Source organism: Stegodyphus dumicola, chromosome 9 (genome assembly GCF_044657685.1).
Source record: "Stegodyphus dumicola isolate Sdum_Otavi_A_Nest chromosome 9, ASM4465768v1".
NCBI classification, from domain to species: domain Eukaryota; kingdom Metazoa; phylum Arthropoda; class Arachnida; order Araneae; family Eresidae; genus Stegodyphus; species Stegodyphus dumicola.
This window is the reverse complement of record NC_140776.1, coordinates 150,039,119-150,054,144: the sequence shown is the minus strand read 5'-3', so window position 1 is coordinate 150,054,144 and position 15,026 is coordinate 150,039,119. Positions and strand designations below refer to the sequence as shown.

Below are 15,026 nucleotides of genomic sequence, written 5' to 3'. Positions count from 1 at the left end.
AATCGTACACCTTAAAACCCATAAGATGTTCGAATAGGTGACTGTTGCAAGCATTGGGATAACTTATTTATTTTAAAAGGAATTACTACCAAATTTTTATAGCTGACTATACAATATAGTTGCTTTCTGAAATAGTCATCAGAAAGTTTGTGTTGGCACAAATATTTTTATAATTTAATCCGCTTTGTGTTAACATTTTTCGTCATGTTTCCAACTTGCGCGCACAGTTTAAAACATTCTGTTTCATAATTTAATTCCATATTTAATATATAGCTTTTATAATATTTGGAAACTACTGTAAACCTAAAATTCTAAAAATTTCATGTTACATTTTTATTTTATTTTGAGTTTAGTTTATAAAATGTATATTATTAAAAAATTTTTTAATGTTTTCGTCCATAAAATTTTTCAGTATTAAAATATTCATCAGATTGTTGGTTCAGTTAGAAAATAGTACCCATATAAAGAATTCCATCCAATTTCAAGTATGTACCATTAGCCATTTTTAAAATATCATGCGCGCAAGGTGGAAACATGGCGAAATATTTTGCCACAAAGAGGATGAAATTACAAAAACATTTGTGGCAACACAAACTTTCTGGTTACTAGTTTCCAAAGCAGCTATATTATGTAGTCAGCTGTAAAAAGTTGGAAGTAATTGCTTTTAAAATAAATAAAATATTCCAATTCTTGCAACAGTCACATATTCGATATTCGAAGATCATGAGGCGTTTAAGGTGTATGAGTCCCCTTAAGAAAGGATTTGTTCATTTCCTCTTCTTCCTTTTTCTAATTTTTTTCATATGCTAACAGTGCAAATTATGTTTATTTTTAAATACTACAAAAAGTTTTAAGTCTAGAACAATTAAAAAAAAAACTAAAAGCTGTATTAGTGAATAGCGCTATCTTGCCATTTAGTAGCCTGAGAAATATTTCAGTGCACTAGCGTGTTAAATGTACAACCTACTAGTTGGAGGTATCTCATTACTTAAGCAACTGATTAGTGAATCATTGAATTCTTAGTTTCTTGAACGATTTCTATATGGCTAAAAATAATAAATTAAATAAATATTGTTTATAAAATTATTTTTAACTTTCTCAATATACTATATTTAAATAAACTGAAAGTTATTTTGCTCTATTTAGACATAAAACAAAAAAGAAGATGCTATCTTTTTTATTGTATGGTAAATTCTGAGCAACAGAATTGTGGTAATTCTCCCCCCCCACCAAATAACTGAAAAATTTTAAGTATAACATGGAGGTTAAAGGTAGAACGTGATTTTTTTTAAACTATCAACACATATGATTATACATTTTTAGATTGTCTCGTTCATATGGCAGACACCTTTTCCCTGTTGAATACCAAAAGCAGTTTACTAAGATTAATTTAGTATGTGCTTTGCTCGCTTCATGTTACATCTTAATATTATGAAACAAACATGTAATGTAGTATGTACTGATTAATAAGCAACATGACATACAATGCAAAGCCCAACTGAAACAATGTGAATGCAAACTGTATAATAGTATTATGCATAACGATGCAGGCAGTGTATCGAGTAACGGGTACAATTGGCATGGTGCTGATGACAATTCAATATGCATCCAGTGTATAAAGCTTATCATGTGTATAATTTATCCTGCATAATGCAATATCTGTGTATAACTAATTTCCTGTGAATAATTTAACCCGTATCGTGCTTATCATCCCCTATTGCGTATAATGTTCTTATGTATCATTAATTTCCCCGTATATAATGTAATGCGTACCCGGTGTATAATGATAATATAATGCGTATCCTGTGTCTAATGCGAATCCTGTACAAAATAACCCTTTTAATAATGTACCAATATAGGGTTTATTAGGACAGAATTTTAATGTAATAAGTTGATGTGAAGTCAATGTAATGTTAGGGTAAGGTATTAATTTGATACGTAGTATATAATGCAATGTGTAAATCATGTATCGTAATATATAATGTAATAGGAAATGTAAGATAAAGTTGGACGTGGTGCTGTACTGATTAACAACTCAAATGGTTAAGGGACAGTGCCCACGTCCTCCGTCGCTTATCGCGAAACAAACAAGTTTATAAAACATAACTTTTAACTTCAACTACTTATCAGTTCTTATTTCGTGGAATTAAAGTTGATTTCTTTGCTAAATATGTTAACTATAAGCTTGTTTTCCTGCAGTCCCGCGTTATGACAACCTCTTCGTCGACATCATCTGATGAAGATGACAGGCCTGAGAGGGATACTGCCCTGCTCCTCGGCCGCTCTCGTTACAGCGCCCCGTTGGAGCCACCCCGGCACGAAAGCCATGATTCAGAGTTGGACGAAATTCTCATCGACATTCCTACCATTCAAGCCGGATCCATATTGGATGTTACGAATCCTGGCAATCCAGGACTCCGGATACCAGACACTCCTCCGCCCTTGCCACCAAACCACCCGAAGCTCTCCGATTCTGGGATCAGCAGTAATTCGGCACTGGACTCGGAGCTGGACACGAGTGATTGGCATTACCCGGATGTTCCCGTCCTGGAGAAAAGGCACAATAGTGTTCGAGTTAGATTTTCTGACACGACCACTGGCATGAGACAATTCTCCAATGGTATGCTTAATTTACTTCCATGTATTGGCTAAGATATATATCTTTTTTTAATAGGCTTTTAATTTCATACGTTATGTATTTGTGCTTTAGACTTAATAGTTAACAGATACAGTTAACTATCGAGAGAGCCCACCAGCGACCGAGCAGTTTAAGTCGCTGAACACTGGTAGTTCGGTCCAAGGTTCGAATCTCGCGAACGGGCTGCCTGCATGGGCGTTTTCGTGGTTTTCCCCAAGTGTAACGTGTATACGAGCCAGTTTCCCTTACAAAGTCCTCAACGCAGGCATCCCTACCCTTAGGCAGATAGCCCTAGTGTGCTTTGCCGTAATCTCAATAAACCAAACCAAACTTAACTATCAAGAACACATATTTGAGATTTTGCTCAAAAATTTTTGGCATCACGTTAATGTAGAATAAAGAAATCAATAATAATGATCTAATTTATACTTGATATTGGTAAATCACTGCATTTTAGAAAAGAAAGAAAGAATTAAACTTTTTAATAATTTCTTTAGTTAAATAATCATGCACCGAAATTAAAGTTATAAGGTATTTCTCCCGCCTTCCTTGGCATGCCTTCGTGTTGTGGTGGTCTGCACGCTGGGCGCGTATTCCAGAGGTCCGCGGTTCGATTCCCGGCGAAGGCGGTTGCTCATTTTTCATCTTTCCTGCTTCGAAATTACCTAATGTCTCTACAAAGTGAGCAGACAAAACTTTTGAGTAATTGGAACAACATCAATTATTATGAAGTTACCATCAATACATTTTGATATTCAGTTTATGTTATTAAAACTTTAGACTGAGATCTGAACATTAACTCTACTGAGATTTGAGGCACATAAAGTTTTCAATGTCGCGCCTCCGGTAGTTTCGGCGCGGTAGGCTACTAGTATAGGTAGTGCTTCACATAATACACAGTATTGAAATACTGTGCAGTCAATTGTTATTTAAAACTCAATATTTAAAAAATTACGTACCTTTATTTAGATAATAAAAGCGCACAACATTTTTTACATTTTAATCTATAGGCTACATTAATACTATAATAGGCTACATTAATATGTATTATAATAGGCTACATATTACATACATTTCGTAAGATGTAGTCGTCGATGACGTCATAACACTGTAAATCTTGAGAAATATCATTTTCTATAGACAAAAATACAATTTTTTTCTGACTTAAACATGACCGTAGACAAAGTTTTATTAGTTTCATCTTAAAGAGAAAGAGAAAGACTTCTCTTTTGCAGCTACTAATATCAGAAGTGCCAAATAAAATTTCGCAGGCCGGTCTTTATGTTAGGATATATATTTTACAAAGAGCACATACAAATGAAGGTAAAAATTTTATTTAGAATTTTTGTCACTTTGAAAGTCAGATCTTGTAATTTGCACAATTTTCTGTGTTCATTTCATCAGCATTAATATCACAACCATGACTGCTTTATGTATTCTCGTTTGCCATTTGCGTTATAGATATTGGCAGTTTGTCGCTATCCAGCTCTTATCCAGTTTTTCAAGATTATATAAAAACAACCAATATTTTCTCTCCAAGTGGAATGGTAAAATCATTGCTTCAATAAACAAAGAGCTGCTTTCCTGGACTTTGAAGATACGTTAGAACGTTAAAATCGAATTATCATTTCTTTCGTCTAATTCTAATGGTCTTAAATATATATATAATTGCCAAATCTCCATTGTTCTAATTCTAAGGGTCTTGAATATGGATACAATTTCTAACTTTTCTGCCAAATCTCCAATGTTCTAATTCTAATGGTCTTAAATATATATATATATATATATGATTTCTAACTTTTCTGCCAAATGTCCAATGTTCTAATTCTAATGGTCTTAAATATAGATATATGATTTCTACTCGTAACTTTTCTGCCAAATCTCCAATGTTCTAATTCTAATGGTCTTGAATATAGATATAATTTGTAACTTTTTTGCCAAATCTCCAATGTTCCAATTCTAATGGTCTTGAATATAGATATAATTTCTAACTTTTCTGCCAAATCCACAGCATTTTTAAGCAATCGTGCAACTTTTCCGTATCTTCTGAAATTCGGACTCTTAAGATTTCATAAATCTCGAGGCTCTTCTATAGCATTTTTAAGTTTACTATCGCTGCAATGAATTAAGAATTTTCCCGCGGTTTTCAACATTAAGTTGAACTGATTCTTAAGATTCCATAAATATCGACCCTCAAACATAGTATTTTTGAGTCTACTACCTTTACAAAATTTAAGCATTTTTTCCGATCATTTGAAAGTCAGACTGAGTCTTATGATTCCATATTAGGGTACTCAATAATCGTCTTTCTACGCGCCACACATAACTAAACAATGTGGCATTTTAGTATTTTACCTCTCTTTCTGCATCTAAATATCATTTTCCTCTTAAGAACAACTCGATTACTGTCCTTGGAAAATTAGCACGCGGGACGTTGTCGACATTGCCTATACTTGAAACCGCTAATGGTGTCCGAAAAAAGTGGTTGTAAAATTCCCTTAAATCTTAGACCTAAGTGTGTATTTCGAGCTATAGTGTTTCTCAACATAAGACAGACAATTTTATGGAAACAGTATCAGCATTATTGATGTAAAGATCCTGGATACATAAAATATAATTTTTTATAATTCCAGAAAAATTTCTGTTCGAACAAAAAGTCCAGTTAGTAAAATATTCATTGCGCTTTACAACGTATACCTTTACAGTCATAGCTCGCATAAACATTTGTAAGTAATATCTTTATATACCAATCTAAATTTAATACCAAGTAACGTTTTATCCATACGGAACCATTAAATAGTAAAGCGAACAGCTTCTGTTTTGAAGTATCTACTTAAATCTGTTTGAGAGATTTATCTCTATAACAGCTTCTCGAATTTTTCACTTACTAGAGACACTTTCGTTTGCATTTAAATACGTAAACTATATTTCACTAACTGCATATTTTGCTTTACGAGAAAAATATAAGAACAGAGATTTTCTATCTTAAGAATTCTCTCCCTTATAGTCTTAAAATGCTTTTATAAAAATTAGGTACATATTTTGAGATACTTTTGAGTTGAAACTACGAATCTGAGACTTAATGTTTAAGAAGAGAAAGGCCTGCGTCGTTTTTTTTTTTTTTTAAAAAACACCATGCATATTTACACTGATATTTTCAATTGAACTATATTACTCAACAATATTTATATTTTTATTGCTCAATTCCATTATATTACTGAGAAATGCATCTTCTCTAATTCCTAATAACATATCTTTTTCCACCATGAGAAAAACTTATTTGCATATTCTAGTCTTAACAGAAATTATTACTAGGCAAGTACATATAACATCAGGGTTTCGCAATATACGTAATTATATACGATAGAGTACAATTATTTCATTGTAACGTTAATAACACTTTTAGTTATTTGTCCAAAATATCCATACGTGCACCACCATTATCCCTGCCCAGCGTGGTACACCTGAATGTTCTCCTGCTCCCGTTTAGCAGCTGCGATGTCACATGCTGGAAAGCTTAAGGCACACTTGGCCGCAGTGTTGTCTAAAATATCATTGTCTAAGATAATTTGGGGGCCCAACTCCTATCCACAGGCCAGGGTTCAGTTCTTTCAGGCATTCACGAGCAGCAAGTGCGAACTGCGAGTAAGGTCCATTTGATGTTAGTAAACAACCGTGCCCCTGATACCCAAATTCTGCAGCTGTGGAAGATGTCAGTCATTCAATATCTCCAGATAAGTAACCTGAGTAACGGAGCACTCAAAGAAGTACGGAGCAATGATGTATTCTTTAACCATGCCCGCCCAAAGCAAGACTTGGGGAGGACTGTTCCCAGTTCCTTGGTAAAAATGTGGGTTTTATTTGCGCATATGAAGGTGTCCTTATCCCACAAACTCTGATAAATAGAACATCCATTACAGAAATGAATGCACTTTCGAGAGGAAATGGTAGGGAAGGCCTCCAGCAAGATACTGCATACTTCCTGCCGGTAGTTTAAGACGTCTTCTGTTAGTTCATTGAAGGTCATTGGCCAGCTTAGCCTTGCAAACCTAAGTCCATTTTCATGTGGCATTGGGTTGTGCTCCTTATAATTTCCATGTCGATTTGAAGAGTAAATGCATCACTGATGCATTAACTTCAGCACATGTCTACATTTGGATTGACGGACGACCAGGAAGTCGACAAGCGGGGACATCCAAAACACTTTTGAGGTGAAAAGCTTTCTTCTTCCACGTGATCAAAGTGTGAAGAATTTATACATGTTTACCGAACTGTTTACGAAACCTATGTATAATCTGTGTCATGTTTTCGTTATTGTGCTTCCGTTCATGGACCCCCCACACTTAGCGCTTCTCCAGAGTGAACTCGCTAGTATCTGCCATTGTTCTTCGCCAACCACAGAAAAGCGAGACAATGAACTGGTCAACGCGCAGATTTCATTCTCCTCCCCGGGTTGTCCCGTGGCAATCACGTTGAATTTCACTTTAGCACTATTGCCATATCAATGCTCAGAATGGGAGGTTCAAATCTTAAATATCTTATCATCTTACAAAGTTCCTCGCGTTTAGTTCAGGTGTAAAAGGACCTTCTGGCCACACTTTAGAATAAAACGTAATGCAAAAAATAATGCAATTTTAGATTAAATTTCGAAATTATTTTGCATTTAAATTATACTTTTAAAAGATTTTAATCTTTCTCCACATGTTCAGTTTTTAGTATTCACGCAGATTACCATAATGATTAGATAAGAAGGAAAATTACAATTTTCAATTTTCTTCTTTTTTCTTTTACTGTTCACGTACCTTAAGTGCTAACATAAACGAGCCATTTGGGCTACGAAAGCAATTAAGATTTTTCAAGTCTGAATTCTTTAAGTTTTTGTTTAAAATTTCTAACAGTATGTGTTGTTTAGTTACTAATCCTACTAATTAGTTTTTACAAGCAATTCTGTTTAAAACTGCTGAATGTATAAAATCAGCTTGCTTTTAGTATAAAATTAAATAACTAACTTAATTATTCTGTTCTTTTCAGATGTTCCTAGAGGCGCAGTGGTCTTGCCACCAGGGCAAAGCAAGATAAAGTGCGCTGACATTCTAGGCGTTCAAAACATACCACCACCTCCTCTACTCAACAGACAGGAATCTGCCAAAATACCTCAACAGAAATCAAACAAAAAGAGATCTTTTTCCACGACAAGAGAAAGAAGCAAAGACAGGAACAAATCCTTACTTCCTAGGTCTCTCCAGAATAATGAAAAAACGAAGAACAGTGGAAGTTTAGGAAACTTGACAGCTTTGTCCCCATCCAACTTAGCAGCAACAACAAGTTATGGAGCATATAACAGCAACAACAAGTTATGGAGTAAGAAAAATCAGAAATTTCCTCCAAGACCATCTTCCCAGATAGGTAGTAGTCTGGATGGCATGATTCATCGAGAAATAGCCAAGGCCATCAGAGATCGCCATGCTCTCTTTGATCCTTAAAGAAACTTTTATGTTGAAGTAATACATATATACTAAAAAGGACTAGCAGTGAAATTCACAAAAGAAATCTTTGTGAAACAATGAAACGAGCCCAAAAACAACTGAATGGGTCATCTTTGTTGAACTGAGTGGTATAAAGAAAAGACATTCTCAAGAGTTCAGAATTAATTTCTTACATTGTGATTCACATTGGAAATAGGATTATCGATATTTCTTCCTAAGTGACTCATTTCATAATGTTGTTTCAATTAATGAAGGAATGTATTGGTGAATTCCTCAGAATTTGTTGCCAATCTGTGTTTCTGATTCGCGATTAAGGTGATAATTTATACTGAATCCAACTTGAATTGGAGATAAGGTGAAAATGCTTGCTTTTGCATAAGTTCCTTTCCGATAAATCATTTTTTGTGACATCGATATTCACAGCATATTCTCAAGTGCTTTGTATTTATAAATAGAAAGGAAGAAAAGTATTCATTATGTAAGATATTTTTGAATATGCTTTATACTCCGCTTCAGTATCATCCAGGCCTTTTTCAGGAAACTTCTTTATAATCATATTTTTGGAGTATGGAATTATGTTTTTATAGATGGATCGATGAAAACTACTTCAAAAATTACATCAGGGAATTTGTTTTACTTTAGGTGGGTAAAATAACACATTTTTATATATTGTAATCTGGTGCCGGTCAAGATGCAACCGGTGCGAAAATTAGCTTATGCATCCATATGTATGTGTTGTTTTGTCTGGACTGAATTAGGTATTAAGTTCTAAAACGTTGTTCTGAATAATTTCGATATTTCTTTTAAATTTAAAATAGTTTATAATTTTCGAATGTAGTTGCAATATTATTATTGTTTTTGTTCAGCTATCAAAACCTGTTCTAGTTTGAAAAAAAAATCCCCTATCAAAGAGCAATAAACTATAATATTTAAAAACTTATTTTTATAATAAGTTTTTAAATATTTTATTTCTTAGTATTAAATAAAATGTCTAAGCTATAAGCCTGCTTAAATTTGGAACTTCTAAACTAATTTAAAATAAAATAAAAAAATTTGGAAACTAAATCTTTGAAGCGCCAAAGCATGAAAACATTTTCAAATTAAAGAAATAAAAGTAAAATCTTCGATACAATCGTGGATAAATGATATAGCATTTTTAAAAGTACGTTGCTATTATGTTTATACATATAAATATTAAAAATAATACACTAATATCTTATAATTTTTAAAGGTATTCTGAATTTCATATTTTTGGCTATACCATATATTTTTGGCCAAAACATATACTGCAGTGCAGTAAATTTAGAAAAATAGCGAAATTACTATAATAACTGAATAAGTTTGATATTTTCAAACACAATGGAACTTGTATTCAAATAAATCTAAGCTTTTTACATAAAATTTACAATCATTCTAAACTTCAGGAAAATAAGGAACGCAAAAATATATTTATTTCATACTTTTATAAAATATTAAGCGAAATGTTGTGCAGTTTGTATCTATATTCTCATAATGTGCAATCTTTCGCAGTTGCAAGAACTTTGCTTGGATCATTTACAATTAGCTATTGCTTTTTTACGACAATGATAATTATACGTTAAAAAAAGAAGCTATTTATAGGATTATTACAAAATATTTTGTTAAGAGGATTAATTTAAGAACTTCAAAAGGCTCTTTTATGTTCACCAAAGTCTCTTCTTTTTTAAATATCTTTTCACAGCTCAATTTTACCTTCCTTTGAGAATTATTTTAATAGATGAGAGACTTTTGATAATTTTTAACGAGAAATGTTTTTTTGTATCACTGTGTATGTTCATGGTTTCTTTTCCTTCTCTTGTTACATCCTCATTTTGAGGATAAAACAGAGAATTTGGGATTTGTTCTGTTAACTTTATGATCATAACCGCAACTGTGGATCAAATGCCAAGAAGAAAAGGCTATCTTGGATTGGAAGATATTTCGAACTTTATTTTTCAGGTTGTGGATATACGTGAAATTAAAAGTTCTATTTGTATTTTGAGAAATAAATTTTATAAATATTTGTATTTATTTATTACATTTATTTAAATTCATTTTTATATTATGATCTACGTAAAACAAATTCATAATTTTGCAAGATATTTGTTTTTAAAATGAACATTTGTATGCAAGTCTTTTTTTACGTATATTCTAGTAAACCTTATCGTAAGTTGAAAATATTTCCAGTTAGAAAATATATCTCATACGCCTTTTAAACTGAAAATCATTGTTTTGCTAACATTAAAAGTTATTAGAGTATTTAAAATACATTAACTTAAAATACTAAGCCTTTCGTTAAATTATTGAGAAAATAATTTAACGCTTTTTGTACACCAGATTATTGAATATCACATTTGATTTATTAAATAATAACATTATACCAGTTTTCCGTGGGGGAGGAAACGAAAATTATTTTCAAAATACACAGAAAATTTTGTTTCCCTAGTTTAACAGAGAATTTTCTTCGATGTCTTGTTCAAATAGCAAAATCTTGGTACGTTATCAGAACATCCTGAAAAGATTCTCATATATCCCGATGACTTCTAATTTAACATTCTTGTATTTTATAATATGCAAACATGTTCTGAAGGTTTTAGTTATCAGATATATTGAATGCTTCATCACTTAAAATCTTGAGAATATTCATACAGTATTTTCAGGAATATGTGTTTGAGAGATATAGAGGGATGTTCGGAGAATCTGGTACGAAAGAATTACAAATACTCACAACATTAAGTACATTATCCGCATACACCAAGGGATTTAGTGTAGATATTCTGGTTATGTACTGAGATATTATATGCATAGCCGATTTGGTACTTTAGTATTGTTGCGTGCGTATGGGTTCGCAATGCACAAGTCTGATAAAAAGTTAATAAAATTTATTCTTATCACAAGAAATAAAAACAAAATGCTACAATTGTTCCTCAGATATATTCGTACAATATCGAACAGTATTTATGTTTTAAACTACTCAAACGTTAAATAGAACGCAATCCAAAATGCAGAGAAAGCTAATCCGATCTCACCGCGCTAAACAACTGAACTGGGATGTTTTGCTCCGGCTTTTATAAGCTTTTTAAGCATGCACGAGAACATTCTGGTATTTTCTCGAGGTTTTTGGAAAGCAAAAGAATACAATTACGAGATATCTATTTATTAAATGTTTTAATACGCGCGCTCCTGTATTTTTAATTTTTCGGCGTAGCTTTCTCTTAAAACTCATCACACGCTGCATTTCACGGAGAAATAAAACAATTTTAATTATAATTCTACTAAAAATAGCAAATTAAATATAAAATCCGTAACAGTATTATTGCAGCCATCTCGGTAAAGTCGCCAAACTGTGTAAACCATGCACAACAATTCTTCAGCTAACCATATTGATAACTGTAAGTCTGAATAAGCAACATCATCATTTTCGTACATGTTATTTTAATTGTATTAGAAGCTCTAAATGCAAACTGTGATATTTTTTTATCTCTAGCTGAATTTTGAAATATGGAAATTGCCTGCAAACAAAAAAAGTTCTGTAAAATTTCTGCGGGAATGTAATATTTTATCACAAAGGCGAGAATGTTCAGATTGGTGATGTTGTACTTTGGAAAACAACCTTTTTGCAAATGTGAAAAAATGTAACGAACACGTCGGCATTCGAAGCGGCAATAGGTTCAAGAATAATCGACTAGCATTTACTACAGGTGTCAAATTATGCTGCTGGAGTAAAGAATTAACGAGTGTTAAATTTTGCTTGGAAGAGTTAGAAATGGCCAGTAAGACTGTGGTAGACTGGAATAATTACATACAGGAGATATGCAGAACAAAGAAGAAACAGAAAATTTGTACCTTTTCCGGTATAAATATCGAACTAAAAATATGCACCTAATAACGTGCATGATATGAAATAAAAACTTTCTCCGGTTTGAAATTACCATTCTTTTTCTTCAGAAAATCACCAAATTGCACCAAGGCGGTTGCGATAATATCCAAGTACTGCCTGATTTTTTTCATGTTTCGAGGCTCAAAAAATTTTAAATGTCTACAAGTGGCCTCCGAACTAAAATATGGTAGGCGATAATTCATCATTTGAATTTAAGAACAGGGAAAATCATTCGGTGATAGAAATGACAAAGGAATTATAGTTTATAGGAAGGCTTATAAACTCTAATTTACTAAAACGTGTTTGGGCTGAAACAACTACTGCTCATCTCTTGAAAAGTAAAACTACAGAATATTACACGCAAGATTTACTACCGTATGAATTATGAAACGGTAGGAATAAGTTACTTACGAGTATATTGCGCTGTAAAGTATATTTTTATGGGAACAAACAAAAACGGTGGAAATTTTATGATAAAGCAGAAAAAAGAATATTCGTAGGATACGATTTACAAACGAAAACCTATTGGATTTATGCTAGTGGAAGGAAAATTACAGTAAGCTAAACAATTATTGTTTCGAAAACCATACCGTCACTTAATAGACATGTGCGAAATAGTACTAAAGATTCAGAATTAATTCATTTTGATATATCACAAGATGGTGAAGAAGGAAACATTGGTCAGCGATTTTATGACAGAAGATACAAAATGCAACTCAAGAACTGATTAACTGTAAAGAAGGAAATGTGGAAAGAGTGGTTTCTACCAGAATTACTGTATGTGTTCTACTGGATAGATTTTTCTACAATGCAGAAAACGAAGGATCGGCATTATCTCAAAATAAAAGAGCAGAAAGTTTTGAAGAAATGTTAAATTTGCCAAAATCAGAGCAAGAAACTTGGGTCAAGGCGGCGGAAAAAGAAATAAACTCCTATAAGGTAAATGATATTAATCTGACAACTTTATTTTTCACGAACTCGAAGCAATGGGATTATGAGATAGTTTCTCGAGGTCACGTGTTATTTTGATTATGTAATAGTGCACTTTAAAGTTTCATCCTGATCATAGCCGGTTCGCCATACCGAGGCTTTGAGCGATGCCGAATTTGCGCAATTATCTGAATTTGTTTTAGTGAAAACAGATTGCTATGTGCATGGACGTAGAAAAAATTTCACAAGGATTTCTCATAAAACTAAGCGTTTTATTTTTCGATGTATCAAGTAATTTTTAATTTAATAATTAAAATTTGTATTTCATAATGACAAAATGGGTTTTCTTATGAAACGTCAATATTGTTTTACGACTTACAGTAAATAAAAGGTTACCAAAATCGCCAACTTGACCCGATAAGTATTGTTTACCAATTAATTCCCAAATACTATGACATCGTCTGCTATCACTGCCCAAGCATTTCTCTTTTCCTTTCTGTATATTCTCTCCGTATTTCTGTGTATCTTGATGGTTTGAGTAGAATTACTTCCATCGTTCCGCAATACACGGACTAAAGTTTTTCTAGACATGACCCTATTAATCCGTTGCCGGATAATAGGAAGCTGACAGTAGGTTTAATCTAAAAGATAAAATTAAGGAGCTTACATCATATTGAACGGCAATATTTTAAGCAATCTGCCAGGTAGTATAGATAGATGAGGAAATTAATTTTATTATCATTATTATTATTATTATTTGAAATGCGACATTTGCCAGATCTCGAGAATAATAAATGTTCTAATAGCGTAACGTAACGGCACTCAAAGAGTGAAAAGACTACGCTCTAAACGTTTTGAATGTCGAGAATTTGAAGTACATTTCTAGTGTTCCAAATAGCCAACTTTTCATAAGGTTGACTTTGGACAGGAGTGAATTTCGGAATGTTTGTAAAACATCTTACACACCCCTCCCAGATAAATAACTATTCTTTTTAGAATAAATATTGTAATTTGTTTAAATATAGACACTAAGAGAATAGTCCTTTCTGTGAATCGCCTCCATATATGCTCCAAATGCACCAATTTACCCTTTTGGTTCAATTAGTCAGAGCAATCGACTCGCATTTCGCTAATAGTTCTTTCTGTATAAGAGGTAATTTGCTTTAGCTCTATCCACGTAACCGCCATCGTTGTCACGAAATGGACAATGGAATACTCTCTGCATCCTAATGAGCAATGGCTGTAGCTGGAGACAATGTTTCCAAGTGGTATTTTCAGTCATTAAACGCTCTTTCTCTAAGCTGTGAGGCCAGGCAGTGTTCGTAAGGTAACTGTTAATTCTGCAATATAAAAAAGTTTTTATTGAAGATAATGAAAAATTTTATTAAGTCAAAAATGATGTATTGCATTCTTGCAAAATCTGTTCTGGAAGCTTTCAGTACACGGTGTAGTAATACAGAGAGAGTTTACAGAATTTTAGAACGATTTCGGTGCCTTTTAGTTGAGGTTTAAAATGCAAAGAGTATTATTTAAATGTTGATCTCATAGTTGTTTTACTGGACTTTAAGTCTACATCATGATTTCCATGATCGAAGGGCTTTTCGCAAAATTTCCAGGAATATTTATGTCTATTCTTCTTCCACTACTTTAAAGAGTCTATCAATCGTGCTCTTAGAAAGGTTTTTTTTTTTTTTTTCAAGAAATTAAAAACACAATAGTCTGTAGATGAAACGCCAGAAAACTTCACAGGAATACTTTGAAAAAAGATAAATGCAATAAATGTATCAGTATTCATTTTTTCAAAGAATACAACGGCAGGTTCCGAAGAAAGACGTATTGCTTCGTTTTGATGAAGTTTCACTCTTTCGATGTCACTAGGGGTAAAGAAATACAATTTCTTCTGTAAATGTCAGACGTAAATCTTTCTCTTGATAATATGTTGAGTTGATTTTAATTTTTTTTTCTTTGTACTCTTCTTATTTTTAACTTTCCACTGTAAGAGAATCCTGCGACAGTTCTAAACCCCTTATTAAAACTTTCTTTGTATTGTTACGGATGTCCAGCTGCGGTAAGA

The 15,026-nt window shown here is 32.7% G+C and overlaps 1 protein-coding gene across 1 annotated transcript in view; it reads left to right on the top strand.

The window, feature by feature from the left end:
* The window catches only part of LOC118193238 (uncharacterized), a 275,294-nt gene extending 265,108 nt beyond the window's left edge, over window positions 1-10,186 (top strand). Inside the window, exons 13-14 of the mRNA XM_085824224.1 lie at window positions 2,200-2,620; window positions 7,670-10,186. Of these exons, the coding sequence (XP_085680350.1) occupies window positions 2,200-2,620; window positions 7,670-8,121 (873 nt within the window). The 3' untranslated portion in view covers window positions 8,122-10,186. The remainder of the gene's footprint in view (window positions 1-2,199; window positions 2,621-7,669) is intronic.
* Window positions 10,187-15,026: the final 4,840 nt, after the last annotated feature.